The 15,497-nt window shown below is 40.4% G+C and overlaps 2 protein-coding genes across 8 annotated transcripts in view; one reads left to right on the forward strand and one right to left on the reverse strand.

The window, feature by feature from the left end:
* The window catches only part of LOC109871039 (nck-associated protein 1), a 71,656-nt gene extending 61,174 nt beyond the window's left edge, over window positions 1-10,482 (reverse strand). For 2 of the 7 annotated variants that reach the window (XM_020461808.2, XM_020461806.2), the window contains exons 1-4: window positions 10,149-10,448; window positions 2,794-2,811; window positions 1,607-1,717; window positions 215-307 (exon numbers count right to left, since the gene is read on the reverse strand). In XM_020461808.2, coding sequence (XP_020317397.1) covers window positions 215-307; window positions 1,607-1,717; window positions 2,794-2,811; window positions 10,149-10,268 — 342 coding nt within the window. In that variant the 5' untranslated portion in view covers window positions 10,269-10,448. Of the gene's footprint in view, window positions 1-214; window positions 308-1,606; window positions 1,718-2,793; window positions 2,812-10,148 lie in introns of all 7 variants that reach the window. The other 5 variants (XM_020461809.2, XM_020461811.2, XM_020461807.2 and 2 more) reach the window with 4 other exon arrangements.
* An 840-nt stretch (window positions 10,483-11,322) lies between these two features.
* LOC109870728 (dual specificity protein phosphatase 19-like) lies at window positions 11,323-13,397 on the forward strand. The gene is made up of 4 exons (XM_020461352.1): window positions 11,323-11,545; window positions 11,863-11,909; window positions 12,002-12,154; window positions 13,215-13,397. Exons 1-4 carry the CDS (start codon window positions 11,323-11,325, stop codon window positions 13,395-13,397), a joined length of 606 nt encoding a protein of 201 aa, XP_020316941.1.
* The last annotated feature ends 2,100 nt before the right edge of the window (window positions 13,398-15,497 follow it).

Consider the following 15,497-nt stretch of genomic DNA (forward strand, 5'->3'; position numbering starts at 1 on the left):
GAAAGAAAACAGAATTGATATACATTTCACAGTATAGTACCTTGATAATAAGTGTAACTGACTTGTGATGGATTATCATTACACATGTATATAAAGTACTGTACATTGGTATCAAGACAGTCATATTATGCTCCTGCTCCTGCTTATTTGACAACGGATCTTAAAACCCGTTCTCTATTTTCACTACATTGAATGATGCTTAAATTGCACATACCTTAAACTCCATCACATCTACGAATGTGAAGTAATACAACGCTAGATTCTTAAGGATTTCAGACTTCTCTTTCTGTAGTTGTGCAAGCTGTTGCTGTAGAAAAAAAAAAACATGATTGTAACAAAAAGGTGCTCTAAAGTTAAACATAGGACACACAAAAGGTTCAATGTATGGATGCTATGGAACAAACACAGTCAAATAGGCTGACGGAATCTGGCATAAGAGTTCAAACATTGTATACTTTAGCGTGACTTTGACATCTGTGTTTGGTAGAGCAGTGAGTGGTCTCAACTTGTTAGAATAACTAGATATCCTGAGAAATACTACCAAGGACATCACACAATGTGTCAGGGTGACATTTTGACAACGCTAAACTGTAGAGCTCTAACCAAAAACACCTTTCCAAAACACTCATGTCGCCTTCGATAACATGACTGCATTTTTAGCACTGTCACAATGGGGGCTTTATTTAACCAATGATAGCCTCTCACAAGCCAAAAATGAAGTCATGTTTTATGGATTGTTATCTGTGGTGTGTGCGTCTCAAATGGCACCCTATTCCCTATGTAGTGTGCTTCTTTTGACCAAGGACCATAAGGCTCTAGGTAAAAGTAGTGCAGTATAATGAGAATAGGGTGCTACTTGGGACACACCCTTGGTCTCTTGCCCATAAATGTTACTTATTCTAACTATTAACAGTTACCTAACAGTATTGAAAAACTTGAGTGTGAAAGATAATACAAATATGAATAATTAGCAACAAATTAAATGAAAATCTGCTACATAGAGAATAATAAGACATGCAAAACATAGAAAAAAAGGAACTCTGAGGAGCTTCAACTTACCAAAATAATATTCCAGAAAAAAGCCAAGAAGTTAAGCATGCAAAACAAAAACACAGTAAAACATGAACCACTGCAGCAAAAAGTACAACATAGCAAACCACATGACAGCTACACCACAGAAGCAGTTAAACAGTTCAAATGAAATAGAAAGCCGGCCAATGGTGATAGATAAGCATCAAGTGGAAAAACACTTGAAAAGACAAACATGGTGAGAATGAATTAGTTGTACTGAAAAAGGCTAGCTATAAAAAGATAGAATTGTCATACAGAACATAACATTTATGGAAATGTACATGTGATTGATACATATAGTGAAGAGATAGGATAATGGATCTCAGATGGAATTTCATTTACAATTCCTATTTTATCTCAAAAGAGTCAAATACTATGATTAAAATGACTAATTACAACAATTAATAAATGCACATTATTGCACAGACCTTGTAATGCAATAGGTAAAGGACTGCATATAGATACCAAGCAGCATTCAAATGAGCTGAAATAACATGGAATATATCTGGAAAATACATGCAATAGACAGACTTACATTGTTGTTGCGTGTTTCAACCGCTGGGAATTTTCTGACAATGAACTTGACAGCAGACTCCAGGTTCTTGTCTATTAGATAGGATGGTTTGGCTTTGGGGTCACCACATGCCTATAATGAAGAGGGACAAAAACACAGACAAACGCTAAAGAAGCATCAACAATAATACTAACAACAACAACACATTGGCAGAAAACTGATAGGATGATGAGGTAGTATTTTGGTCACTTTTTGAGTGAGTGAGTGTATGAGAGAGAGCGAGAGAGACACAGAGAGAGAGACTGAGATAGAGTATGAATACATTTCCACTGACAGAGTGCTGTATGGGAGGTTGGAGAGCAGTTAGTGAGAAAGCAGTGCATGGGCATACTCCTACTGGGAGAGAAGATAGTTGAACTGTGTGTTACAATATAGATGTTAGAAGCAACAAAAGGTTAGCAGGTGTATGTTTGAGGTAGGATGGTGTATGGTATACGACACTGGGCATGCACAGCTACCCGACAAAACAGGAATAGTTATGTTTTAGTATTCAGTCAGTCTATAACACATAAGAGTGTTGAGGTTCGCAATACAATAAAACTAAAACAGCAGAGCGACAAACATATAGAGAAAGAGTATGTTCAAATCCTCATATCATCAAAACTGGATTCAAGATTAGTGATACGATGTGATGGATCCATGCAGGGAACACTTTCATTTTGCAGAGGAGAGCAGGGTAGTGTTGAATTGCATAATGAAGTGTCAGTGAATTCAACCAGGCCCTATCTTTTCCCATTGCCTGATCTTCAAACCCTAAAAAAAATACAAACTTTTTGTTTTTGTGGTGCAAATGTCCGGGAACTGTGAATTTGATGCTCACAAACCAAAAGATGACCATGGTTAAAGCGTTAATGTATTATGATCTAGTTGTTGGACTATAGGTGCTCACCTTTTTTAAATAACAAGCTAAAGATAACTAACAGTTGAAAAGTCTATCTGGTAAGAAATAAACAGGAAAATATTAGATCTATTTTAACCTAATAAAATTATTCCAGCGATTCAATTGCACTTTGGGATGGGCCTGTTTGTTGAATTGTGAACGTTGTGAGTACTGAGTAGTATACAAGTAATTCCTGGACATGATGCTGGTAAGGATAGCAGGGAGGGGTAGAACGAGGGGGAGTGATTTAGGGAAGAGCTGAGCAAACCTTCCAAACTTGTCCTTGCTGAGGGAAGCATTGTGACAGAAAGAGAGAAAACCACACAGGTAAACACAGGTAAACACAGGTAAAGTCAGGTTTAAAACATAGAACCATGCATCGCTACATTAAAAAGGCTTCGACTTTTACTTCCGGGATATTTGTTGAGAGATAGTTTGGCTTTACGCTGTGCACAATAATTCATGTGTTGCCTGTCAAAGCATTGTTCAATCACTATCTCACACCATGCTGGGAACCCTCCTCCTAGAGTAGCAACACCGTAGAGTATTAAGGCTTTAAGTTTAAGAAAGGACATAACGTATTGTTTGATTAGTACAAGTAGGAACAGAAACATGCAAGTAAAACCAAGGAAAATGCTAAGCCAGTGCATCTACCAATGAACCCAAAAAGAATATGGCCTGAAACATTTCATGCACAGAACCCGTAGCTCATATAGGCATTTAGGCAATTCATTTTTCATTTCCAAGATAAATTCACAACATAAAAAAATAACAGAACATGTCTAACAGTACAATGACATAGAGATTAGCTTTGTGGTAACTATTTTGTTTAAAAATGTGCAAAATCAAAAGGAGTAAAATAAAATATGTTTTTCTGCTTCATCCAACACAACCTTGGTCTGAGACCAGTTAAGTTAACTTGGTCTAATTTAGTGAGCAGCACTGACTACCATAAGCACTTCTTCTCTAGTGCTATTACTAATAGCTCTAGCAGAGCTTCCCAAGTGCTAGCAATGCTTTCCCCCTTCCCCAGTGTCAATTGCTCCTCCCCAGTGATAACAGTGCTTCCCCAGTGATAACAGTGCTTCCCCAGTGATAACAGTGCTTCCCCAGTGATAACAGTGCTTCCCCAGTGATAACAGTGCTTCCCCCTTCCCCAGTGTCAATTGCTCCTCCCCAGTGATAACAGTGCTTCCCCAGTGATAACAATGCTTCCCCCTTCCCCAGTGTCAATTGCTCCTCCCCAGTGATAACAATGCTTCCCCCTTCCCCAGTGTCAATTGCTCCTCCCCAATGATAACAGTGCTTCCCCCATGCTAACAGTGCTTCCCCCATGCTAACAGTGCTTCCCCCATGCTAACAGTGCTTCCCCCTTCCCCAGTGTCAACTGCTCCTCCCCCATGCTAACAGTGCTTCCCCCATGCTAACAGTGCTTCCCCCATGCTAACAGTGCTTCCCCCATGCTAACAGTGCTTCCCCCTTCCCCAGTGTCAACTGCTCCTCCCCAGTGATAACAGTGCTTCCCCCATGCTAACAGTGCTTCCCCCTTCCCCAGTGTCAACTGCTCCTCCCCAGTGATAACAATGCTTCCCCCATGCTAACAGTGCTTCCCCCATGCTAACAGTGCTTCCCCCTTCCCCAGTGTCAACTGCTCCTCCCCAGTGATAACAGTGCTTCCCCCATGCTAACAGTGCTTCCCCAGTGCTTCCTAAGTGCTACCATGGTCATAGGAGTGAATAACAGATTGATGTAAAGGCTATGTACACATAGGAGACCCTCCCCCTCTGACCTCATAGATGCAGTAAAGACAATGGAACTTGACCGTAACAATGGAAATTCCATGGAAATGCATGGGGGAAATATCCCAAGTCTTCTCATTGTCCACCCAGTAAAATTAGCCTGCATTTAGGCTATTGTTTATGTGTATTTCACACTATGTTGAGGTAAAAATCTGAGTATAAATGCTTGTATGGATGTCAACCCCAACACATGTTCATGTCATTGTCACCAATCAACTGCATTGCAGTTAAAAACAACTGACTAGCACCACTGATTTCTGTATGCCAGCTATGGTACCAGCTAATACAAAAAGGAGTTATCAGTCACTTCTTCTATACCTGAAAAGAAACAACTTCTACATGTTATGCAGTGAAAACAGCCAAATATATCCAAATCAGACTTTAGTAACCACATTGGGGACCTGTTACAATACATCAATCATGACGGATTAGACAAATATCCACTTTGTTAGATCAGATTTCTTCTATCCTCTTCAGTCTGCGTTCCATTGACCGCTTTTACTGCATCTATAGGAGACCTCTATCAGGACCCTCCGTCTATCAGGACCCCCCGTCTATCAGGACCCCCCCCCGTCTATCAGGACCCCCCCCCCCCCCGTCTATCAGGACTTGGACTGAAACACACAATACCAAGGAGCTGACTGAATTCCTATTACACTCACTACATCAATGTACTGATAAAGTCTTGATCTGGTTATTGACATATGGATGGATGATTTGTGTTTTTTCTGCAGTACTGCTATCCAATGTTCAATCCAGTGACCAGAATCTCTGTTGAATGTTGTGAGTCTTTCAGCAGGACAATAACCTAAAACACACATAAAAAGCCCCCTGGAATGTTTCAAGAACAGATGATGGACTGTTCTGTAGTGGTCTAAATCTGAATCACATCCAAAACCTATGGCGAGATCTGAAAACAGCAGTTGGTGGGAGGCACCCCTCAAACATTGAAGAATTAGAGCAGTTTCAGGCCAAATGGTAAGTAGAAAGGTGCAGCTAGCTCATTGATGGCTACTAGAAGCATTTGTTGGCAGGTATCTTGACCAATTTTTTATTAAAATTGTAGACTTAAGTTTACAAAAATAAAATTGGTTCTGCAATGTTGAAAATCCAATAAGGTGTGAAGAACAAAAGTTATTTTCAATTTAAATTCATTGAAATAGGACATTTAAGAAAATGGGTGCCATTATATTTGGCCGCAACTGTATGTTCGACTCGAGGACAATTTGAGCTAACCCTAACTCTTTTCCTTAACCTACTGTAACGGATGAGAAACGGCTAGCTAGTTAGCGGTGGTGCGAGCTAAATAGCGTTTTAATCGGTGGCGCCACTTGCTCTGAGACCTTGAAGTAATGGTTCCCCTTGCTCTGCAAGGGCCGTGGCTTTTGTGGAGCGATGGGTAACGATGCCTCGAGGGTGACTGTTGTTGATGTGTGCAGAGGGTCCCTGGTTCGCACCCGGGTATGGGCGAGGGGACGGTCTAAAGTTATACTGTCACACTACTTCACCTAGCCTGCCACAGGTAATTATCTTAACCTGCTGCAAAAAGTCACTTCTGCTAGTGAAAACCAGCAGGCTTGCCCCTGAGAGCAGCAGGAGTTTCCACTATGCGATACACCTTCATTTATGACATCATAAGAAGCTCTCCCCTCTCCACAAACATGGTTATTTTTATCAATTTGAAAACCTACATTTGAAAGGCAAAATTTTTCAGCCAGTAGTCTATTTGTCTGAACACATAAATTGCTACATTGCAATATAAGGGGGTCATACATGCTTATGACAATTCTTACACTTTTCAAACAAATATTGCACTGTAACACTGATACACTACATAAACATTATTGTTAAATGACAGAAATATCATCATTGTGTAAGTCAGGGGTTCTCAAACTCTTTGGGGCCAGGGACCACTTATGTGATAGGAAATTTATCAGGGAACACTTCATAATCAGAACACAACTTGAGGTAGATAAAAATAGCATACAAAGAGTTTTACTAAGATTTCGGCAGTACAACTCTCAGGCCCTGGGAAGGAACATTTTATAGGCCCACCTCTTGGCATCGGAGAAAAAAATTCCTAAAATTCTACACATTTTGTCATGGGTCAGAGAGATTGTGTTGTTGTTGCAGCTTCAAAGCCAATATCCTGCAATTCTACACATTTTACCATTAGGAAATGAGAAAACTGTGCAGTTTTACATCTGAAATTACAGCACATTTATGTAAAAAATGTTTTATAATAATTGGGTGGGAATACAAGAAGTATTGAGTTGAAAAATGTATATTGGTGGAGTCCTGTGGATACCAATATCCAGCTGAGCCTCCCAGTCCCATGTTGCCCAGGGTTAAGAACATGAATTGTAATGTAATATTGTACTACACCCTCTAAACTTATTCCCGGATCCATTGGCAAAAATGTGTTTAATCTGTTATTGTTAGTAATATTCATTCAAAAAATGCAAAGTCAAAAATAAAAAATAAATATATATATTTTTTTTTAAATATTGAGATCTGGCCGCGGACCCCCTGCAGTAACTCTGCGGACCCCACTTTGAGAACCCCTGGTGTAAGTTACATCAATATAATGAGAAATACTGCTGGCCCAGACAGTGGTGTCCCACTTGGTGTCCCACTTGCAGCCAGCTGTCATATCAGGGGTCCCATTGCTTTGCTGTCAACAATTCTAATGCTAAGCTATAAGCTGTTCTTGGTACATAATCCCATATTGTTGGTCACTGAATCTTCAGATTCACATGTAACTCGCTGAGTGGGTATCAACAAAATATCTCTCTATTTTGGATGAACGCTCCAATTAATTGTGTTTGATAAAGCTGCTAGTCTAAGAGGTTTGATTTACTGAGGTAGTCCTAGTAGACTTGTGCAGTAGGCTACAGTAATGTGCTTTACTGGGATAGACCTGTGGTAGTAGTAGGATTGTGCAGTAGGACAATGATATAGGCCTGTGGTAGACCTGTGTGCCTTAGGCATGTGCAGAAGCCTACAGCTGTTTGATTTACTGAGGAAGTCCTAGTAGACTTGTGCAGTAGGCTACAGTAATGTGCTTTACTGGGGTAGACCTGTGGTAGTAGTAGGAGTGTGCAGTAGGACAATGATATAGGCCTGTGGTAGACCTATGTGCCTTAGGAATGTGCAGAAGCCTACAGCTGTTTGATGTACTGAGGTAGTCCTGTGCCGCAGCCTACAATCACAGCGCATTACAATCACAGCACGCTACAATCACAGCACGCTACAATCACAGCACGCTACAATCACAGCACGCTACAATCACAGCACGCTACAATCACAGCACGCTACAATCACAGCACGCTACAATCACAGCGCATTACAATCACAGCACGCTACAATCACAGCACGCTACAATCACAGCACGCTACAATCACAGCGCATTACAATCACAGCGCATTACAATCACAGCAGGCTACAATCACAGCACGCTACAATCACAGCAGGCTACAATCACAGCACGCTACAATCACAGCACGCTACAAACACAGCTGAAACAAAAAAGCCATCTGAAATTCTTCACAAGTGCTATCAATGCCTACCAGTTGCCAAGCAACAGATCTGCTAGTTCAATGCACAAGCATCGAACGCTGCCACAGTTTCAATAAAGTACATTTTCCCAATAACAAGAAATGTTAGGCCTATATAATAACAAGAAATGTTAGGCCTATAAAATAACAAGAAATGTTAGGCCTATAAAATAACAAGAAATGTTAGGCCTATAAAATAACAAGAAATGTTATTGGAAGCATGAAAACGGAGGTTTATAAATGGAACTGTATGAGTAAAAGGCCTAATATTACTGATAGATTGTCTGCAAAACTGCTGCTCTTTAATTATTTCTTACTTTTTGGGGGGTATTTTCTTAAAACTGCATTGTTGGTTAAGGGCTTGTAAGTAAGCATTTCACTGTAACACCTGTTGTATTCGGCGCATTTCATTTGAAAACCGGCAGACAACCCAGCTCTTGTGTGTTGTGACAATCAACCTTATAGTCATTTTGATATTCATCCTGTGTTCTGAGGAAAGTTTTTTTCCCTTCTGAATCCTGTATCTTACTTGGGCTGCATAATGTTTCTATGATAATGCATCTGTATCACCATCTAACTTCAATTGAGAGTTTAGAGAGAGATGATTCTGTGGCGCCTATTAAGGGCTAAGCCTTCTAGCTCGGGTAGGCCGTCAGCACAAGGGTTGATTGGCTGGCAGACAGACAGGCAGGCAAGGCAGAGAGGCATTCTTCTCCACCAGCCTCCTTTCAGCTACACGCTGGACTGCCTCCAGCTATCTTCTATCTGCTGCCATTTACCCAAAGTCGTCCAAGCATCTCCGATACCCAGTCTGTGTCCCAAATGGAACTCTACACAGTGCACCTCTTTTGACTAGAGCATAGGAATAGGTTGCGACACAGTACTCTCTTCTCATTAAAGGACTGACTGTATCAAGGCCATTAACATGGACAGATACTCTAAGAATGCTCTTTTCTGTTACACTGACTGAAAGTCTTGTATGAAATCTGCATTTTATGACACCTCCTGAGTCCCCACTATGAATAAGTAATAATGAATAGTGAATAGTATTAAACTAGTAATACTACTAAGAATGCTTTTCTCGGTAGGGGTTTAAAATAAGTAAATTAAACATCATGGGCCAGTTTCCCAGACACAGATGAAGTCTAGTCCTGGACTAAAAAGCACTTTCATTTCATATGTTTCTTTAGTCCAGGACTAGGCTTAATTAGTGTCTGGGAAACTGGTTCAGGTGTGGAATCTGTATCATAATGTCACCACTTTTACAAGTGTACTAAACAAATCATTATAATCTCTAAAACGGTGCCTTCTTTTAGGTACTCCCTTCTGTCCTGCGAAAATGTGTTTTATTGTGTGATTTTAAAAACAGGACCTGTATGCTACTATGCATCAGGTATTAAATAACAACTCTACAATAACTGTATAACAACCATATCCAATACATGTACAACGACTGTAGATACTGCCGTGCCATTGGTTAGTATCCTACAGTCATGATGTGCAATTTGCCCAATGATGTGTTGATTTGATTCTGTACAGCACTTTGAGATATCAGCTGATGTACGAAGGGCTTTATAAATAAATTTGATTTGTGCTGGGTGTTTAGGCCTACTGGATGATGTGATGGCTGAATAGAATGGTCTACATCAACAACTGACTGCTGTCAGACAATATAGGCCTAATGTGTGTCAGATTGTGTTAATATTATTACTCTAGTATCTACTAATCCGACACATTATGTGTTCACATTAAATTGATTGATCTCACCAACAATAGCTCAAGAATCTAGAACAGCCTTCCATTCTTAATTTGATTGAATATTATATTAGCAATGTGGTGAACGAGAAACTATGTAACGTTAACTAACGTTAGCTAGCCAGCAATCACAAAAACATTTGCACAGCTAGGCATGTAGGCTGTTTCACTGAGCTACTATTTTATTTCAAAGGAAGATAGCAACATCTTTCAATATCCGATGAGTTTGTATTATTGTTATACGAAGATTGAAATAGATCAATCTCAGAAAACAGTGATTTGGCATTTTGATGCTATTGATGACAGAGCTTGGCTAGCCACATAGCTAACTTATACTGCAACACATTTCAAGAGGGCCTTGACTGGAATCCTGCAGCCTTAGCCGTAATTCTTTGGATTTCAAATGAAGGCTTCCGCCATACATCACAGATCATTTTGGGGTTTGATCTTTAATTTCTCTTGAATGTAGTTACAATTTACTATGAACCTAAGAATTACACTGAGTACCTTACCTTCTTGATATTATAGACACGAGTGAGCATCCCGATGCCCCGGTCGTTCAGAATGGTAAATTTCTCGGCCAGCTTTTGCTGGCCCGGTTGGAGCGAGCCGCGCGACAATGTTGCCGACATAGCTACCGAATCTTGTAAAATAATCGTTGTAGAATTAGTTTGTTGTGAAAACAGTGACACTCGAGTGTTAAAATGTTATAAATCGCCCATTCTGTGGGTTGAGCGGTTTTGCCAAGCCCCACTCCTCTCTCCGGTCGCAGACTCGGTTTTTACTAGGTGTTGTCCTATCTGACGAAAACGAGGCTGTTTCCTGCAATCCAAAGGCACGTCACGTGAGCAGCTAGGGCAGGAACATACTATTTTATATGTAGGCTGCACCCACACTACACCCACGACAAAATAGTTATAAATTATAGGTTTCTATTATTACATTTGTTTGGGCGAGTAATGCGTGCATACATGTTTAATAATGGGAGGTCCCAGGAATCGAATCCACTATCCATCCTGGCGTTGCAATGCTCTACCAACTGAGCTACAGAGGACCAGCATGCATTCCTTGCATTCTTGTGGTGGTCATTATCATTAGTGTGACATTTTATTTTATTATTTTATTAAATACTTGTCATTTGCCATGGTATCAAGAACATACTCTTGCTAAACTGGTTTTAAAACTGGTTTTTAAAACTCATCTCAACCAATCACAATGCTTGTTTTGACCCACCTGTTGTAGACTACATTATTTAAACATAAATACTGTTCATGTGTAAAACTTCATATGGGCAAGCCCTTTAGGGCAATCCTCGATTCAATGGTATCTCGGTTGTGTTGGGAAATGATGATGACAGCATGTCAAATAGACATTGAAATAATATACCACTGCACCAGCCTACTGGACACACACACACACACACACACATTCACAGGCTTTAGAATGGCATCATGTGATAGTGACATCTGTGACGCCCAGAAAAAAAGCCCAGGGACCCATATGGGTTGATTGACTGATTTAGGCTGATTGACTGATAGGAGTTCTCAATTTTCAAATTGGTGTTGACAAAACCTGTCCAGAAAACATGCAGGAGTCCATTTGAACCAGGAGCTAGGCACTGTTCACAGTGCATCCAAGGGAGTAGCATACCAATTATTCTTGCTTTGTTTTGAGAAGACAAATGTGATGCAGTCTCTTGCCCAGGAAATAGAGACATTTTCCAAGACCAATTTGAGAAAACAATGCACCCGCGTGACAACATTGAGTGGCAGGAGGATTACTGAGACATGGAAAGGTTCAACTATTCATGTTGTAGAGGATAAAACTCAGCCTGAGAAAGCATGCGGCTATGTACAGGACAACAGCTGGGACTTACAAGTTGGAGTTATTAAACCTTATTTAATATTAGGTGAGTGGATGAGATGTGTGTTATTGACAGGGGACACTTAGCTGTCATAATACAATTGACAGGTGCCTACACAGACACACAGAGGTATCAATAAATGATATGGGGGTTTTAAGTTTGTTGCCACTGAGACTCTGAGTCACTGGATTATTGCATGTAAACACATGTATTTTTCCCTACAGACAGTTGAAACTTTTACAGTACCATTACTGTAGTAAGTCAATATAAACATACATTGCCAAATCTCTAGGCTCAGTTATATTTCCATTACAAAATGCCTCACAGGTTCACAATTTGATGGTTGTTAATTATTGTTGTAGGCTCACAATATGCTGCACATGACTTTGGCACTCTGAAAAAATATAAGGTATTGTTTAATGTAATAGAGACATGTTTATATAATTTTCTGTCTACTTCTGTTTTGTTTTGGCGTTTCATAAATGTTCTTCTCCATTTTAGGCGTCCCACATATTGAATGTAGCCTATGGTGTTGAAAACGCCTTTCCAGACCTGTTCATTTATAAAACACTGAGTATTCTGGATGTGTCTGATACTGACATAACATCCTCTTTCCAAGAGTGCTCAAAATTCATAGACCAAGCAAATAAAGAGGTAAGTTGTTAATGTTCTCATGACCTTGTAGGCTAATTGGGGGCAGTAATATCCAGTTTATTTTTATTTTTATTTTAATATTTTCATTTTATGCTTTAATACCCTATATTTCACTGCATTCATCTTACCTGACAGTAAACATTCCTAAGCATCATGAATGGTGTTTTCCACTTGCTAACTTTTTTTTATTAATAAGCACTCTACTGTATACAGCACATCGGTCAAATGACTTTACTTTACGTTAAGCTACTTTGTTTAACTTTACTTTAGTAATTTCATTGACTGTTCAAGTTTATTACCTGGCCTATAACTGATACTGGACAGCAGTGAGCCAATGCAAAGCCTCCCTCACTACCTCTAGGTATCCCCAATGTGTAATAAATAATACACGGCAGAGTTTTCAACATGCATAATTTATTCTGTTGTAGAAATATCATATATATAGTGGCCCTATGTTTGCTATACAACCTTTTAGCAAAATGCGGTGCTGGTTACCCAACAACCTGACACTTCCTCATGCTGAAAATTCACCAAAGGTTTATGATTACAATAACTTGGCCTATTGGAAATAACTTGGTGGCTACTGGCTATTTTATTTCCCTATGTAACCTGTGATACCATGCAGGGGTAACTCTAATTTGACTAATCAAACCATCAATGATGCTTAGCTGACTGGGAGAATAATTCTATCACCTTACAGATTGTAATTGTGCCATTGTGTGTGATTAGCATAAGAATATTTTATTAGACTACCATGAAGTGCAGGATGGTGTAATTGATCTTGTGTTACTGGGGCTGTGTGAATTGAAGGGATGGGATTAATATTTAAAGCAGCCAAGCAACTCATGTCTCATGCTTTTGGTCTAGATAGCACTAAACTGACATAAGGCTTTATAAAAATAAAATAAAAAATCCCAGAACACTTCAAAAGGTTTTTTAGATTATCAAGTCCCTCAGTTGAGCTATTAATTCCCTTTTTTGATCAAACTGGGCTGAAGTGCTTTTGGGTATGCCTTCATTCTACTGGCATAAGGCTTGTTTCCCTCTTCTTCCCCCTCAGAATGGAGTTGTGTTGGTTCACTGCAATTCTGGAGTCTCGAGGTCCGCCTCGGTTGTCATTGGATACCTGATGTCCAGGCAAGGGAAGCCTTTTGATGACGCATTTGCCTTGGTAAAAACAGCCTGGCCAGCCACATGCCCAAACCCAGGCTTTGTCGAACAGTTGAAAGGTTTCAAACCTTAATGGGGCATACAACTATGAATGAGCAACAACAGCAACACCTGCAGCGCCAGAGTAATGCATTTCATCATCAGCCACTGTTTCTCATAAAGAGATCATTCTGATAAAGATCCTTGGCTGTGTCCGAAATAGCACTCTATTCCCTATACAGTATTGTGCACTGGGGCCCTGGTCAAACGTAATGCACTATATAGGGAATTGGGTGACATTATGGATCTTAATATGGCCCCTAATCCCCTAATCCAAGGAACCCAACCATCATGTTGAGGTGTTCATTAGTCGTCATTTTGAAATGCCCTACAATGTCCTGTCAATTTACACTGTGGGGCCAGTGTTATCCAATAGTTAAAAATTCCCGTTATCAATTTCTATAAACCACTGAGGGTGGTTTGAGGCCACAATGGAATTGAAAATAATCTAATTTGAATAGGAAAGGTATAAATATACAATTCTCAACTTTATGAACGATGCCATGTCTGTGCAACAATTCTTAAATTAATTTTGAGTCTTTCTTTTTTTGTACCAAAAATGTGTGGGGTAAAGGTAAGGTAAACGGACTAAACTGATACAAAAATATTATTGTTTAATGTAGAGTTTTAATTTGATTAACGTTCATTTTGGTTTAAGAAATATTACAGACATCCTTAGTTCTATTATTGTAAAAATCTATGGGATGTTGAATAACAGATCTATTCTAGTGGAGGCAAGATTTTAAATGTTATAATGTACTTACATGATTTTGTAACAGACATATTATTTTAGATTTTATTATCTTTAGTTTAAAATGTGTTTTTTATTGTAAAAAATATTACTATCCTTCAAGAAGTCCTTTTAGATATTTAATGATTGTGGGTATATGAAATGACTGGTTTACTAATGTTAATTTATTTTATATTGTCACGCCCTGACCTTAGTTATCTTTGTTTTCTTTATTATTTGGTTAGGTCAGGGTGTGAGAAGGGTGGTTTGTTTAGTTTTTGTATTTTCTAAGGGGTTTTGTATGTCTAGGTGTTTGCCTTGTCTAGGTGTTTATATGTCTATGTTTGCCTAGATTGGTTTTCAATCAGAGGTAGCTGTTTATCGTTGTCTCTGATTGGGTACCATATTTAGGAAGCCATATTCCTTGGTTATTTTGTGGGTTGTTATTCTATGTTTAATTGCCTGTTCTGCACTAGCCATATTGCTTCACGGTTCGTTTTGTTGTTTTGTTTAGTTCTGTTCCGTATTCTCTCTTTAATTAAAGAGTTATGTTCGCTTACCACGTTGCGCCTTGGTCTCCTCCTTATGACGACTGTGACAGAACAACCCACCAAAAAAAGGACCAAGCTGCGTGTTAAAAAGGAGTGGACATCGTGGACCCGGGAGAAAGAGGAGTGTAGGACATCCTGGACCTGGGAGGAGGTAATGGCAGGGGACGAGACCCTGCCATGGAAGCAGGTGGAGATAGCACAGGAGGAACAGCGTCGATATGAGTGTACATGGCTGGCACGGAAGCCCGAGAGGCAGTCCCAATATGTTTTTTTGGGAGGAGGCACATGAGGAGATTGCATGAGTCAGGTCGGAGACCTGAGCCAACTCCTCGCGCTTACTGTGGGAAGCGTGTTACTGGTCAGGCACCGTGTTATGCTCTATTCCAGCTCCTCGCATTGGCCGGGCTAGAATGGGCATCCAGCCAGGAAGGAGGGTGCCGGCTCAGTGCTCCTGGTCTGCAGTGTACCTCCTTGGACCAGGATATCCTGCGCCGGCTTTGCGTACTGTGTCTCCGGTGAGTCTACACAGCCCAGTACGTCCCACCAGGACGGGTTGTGTCAGCTCTACACTCAAGACCTCCAGTACGCCTCCACAGTCCAGTACATCCTGTTCCTCCACCCCGCACTCGCCCTGAGGTGTGTGTCACCAGCCCACTACCACCAGTGCCGGCATCACGCACCAGGCTTCCAGTGCGCCTCCAGGGTCCAGTACGCCCTGTTCCTGCTCCTCGCACTCGCCCAGAGGTGCGTGTGCCTACAGGCCTACAGTGCATCTCGGCAGTACAGAGTATCTGGCGACAGTGCCCAGTCCGGAGCGTCCGGCGACAGTGCCCAGTCCGAAGCATCCGGCGAC

The sequence above is a fragment of the Oncorhynchus kisutch genome, linkage group LG26, assembly GCF_002021735.2.
Source record: "Oncorhynchus kisutch isolate 150728-3 linkage group LG26, Okis_V2, whole genome shotgun sequence".
Lineage (NCBI taxonomy): Eukaryota > Metazoa > Chordata > Actinopteri > Salmoniformes > Salmonidae > Oncorhynchus > Oncorhynchus kisutch.

What these genes read in the sequence shown, in the direction of transcription:
- LOC109870728 (XM_020461352.1), top strand. Translation starts at nt 11,323, where the DNA reads ATGCAGTCTCTTGCCCAGGAAATAGAGACATTTTCCAAGACCAATTTG. An exon ending in TAAACCTTATTTAATATTAG is followed by an intron (nt 11,546 to 11,862) that starts GTGAGTGGATGA and finishes TTATTGTTGTAG; the next exon opens with GCTCACAATATGCTGCACAT. An exon ending in GCACTCTGAAAAAATATAAG is followed by an intron (nt 11,910 to 12,001) that starts GTATTGTTTAAT and finishes TCTCCATTTTAG; the next exon opens with GCGTCCCACATATTGAATGT.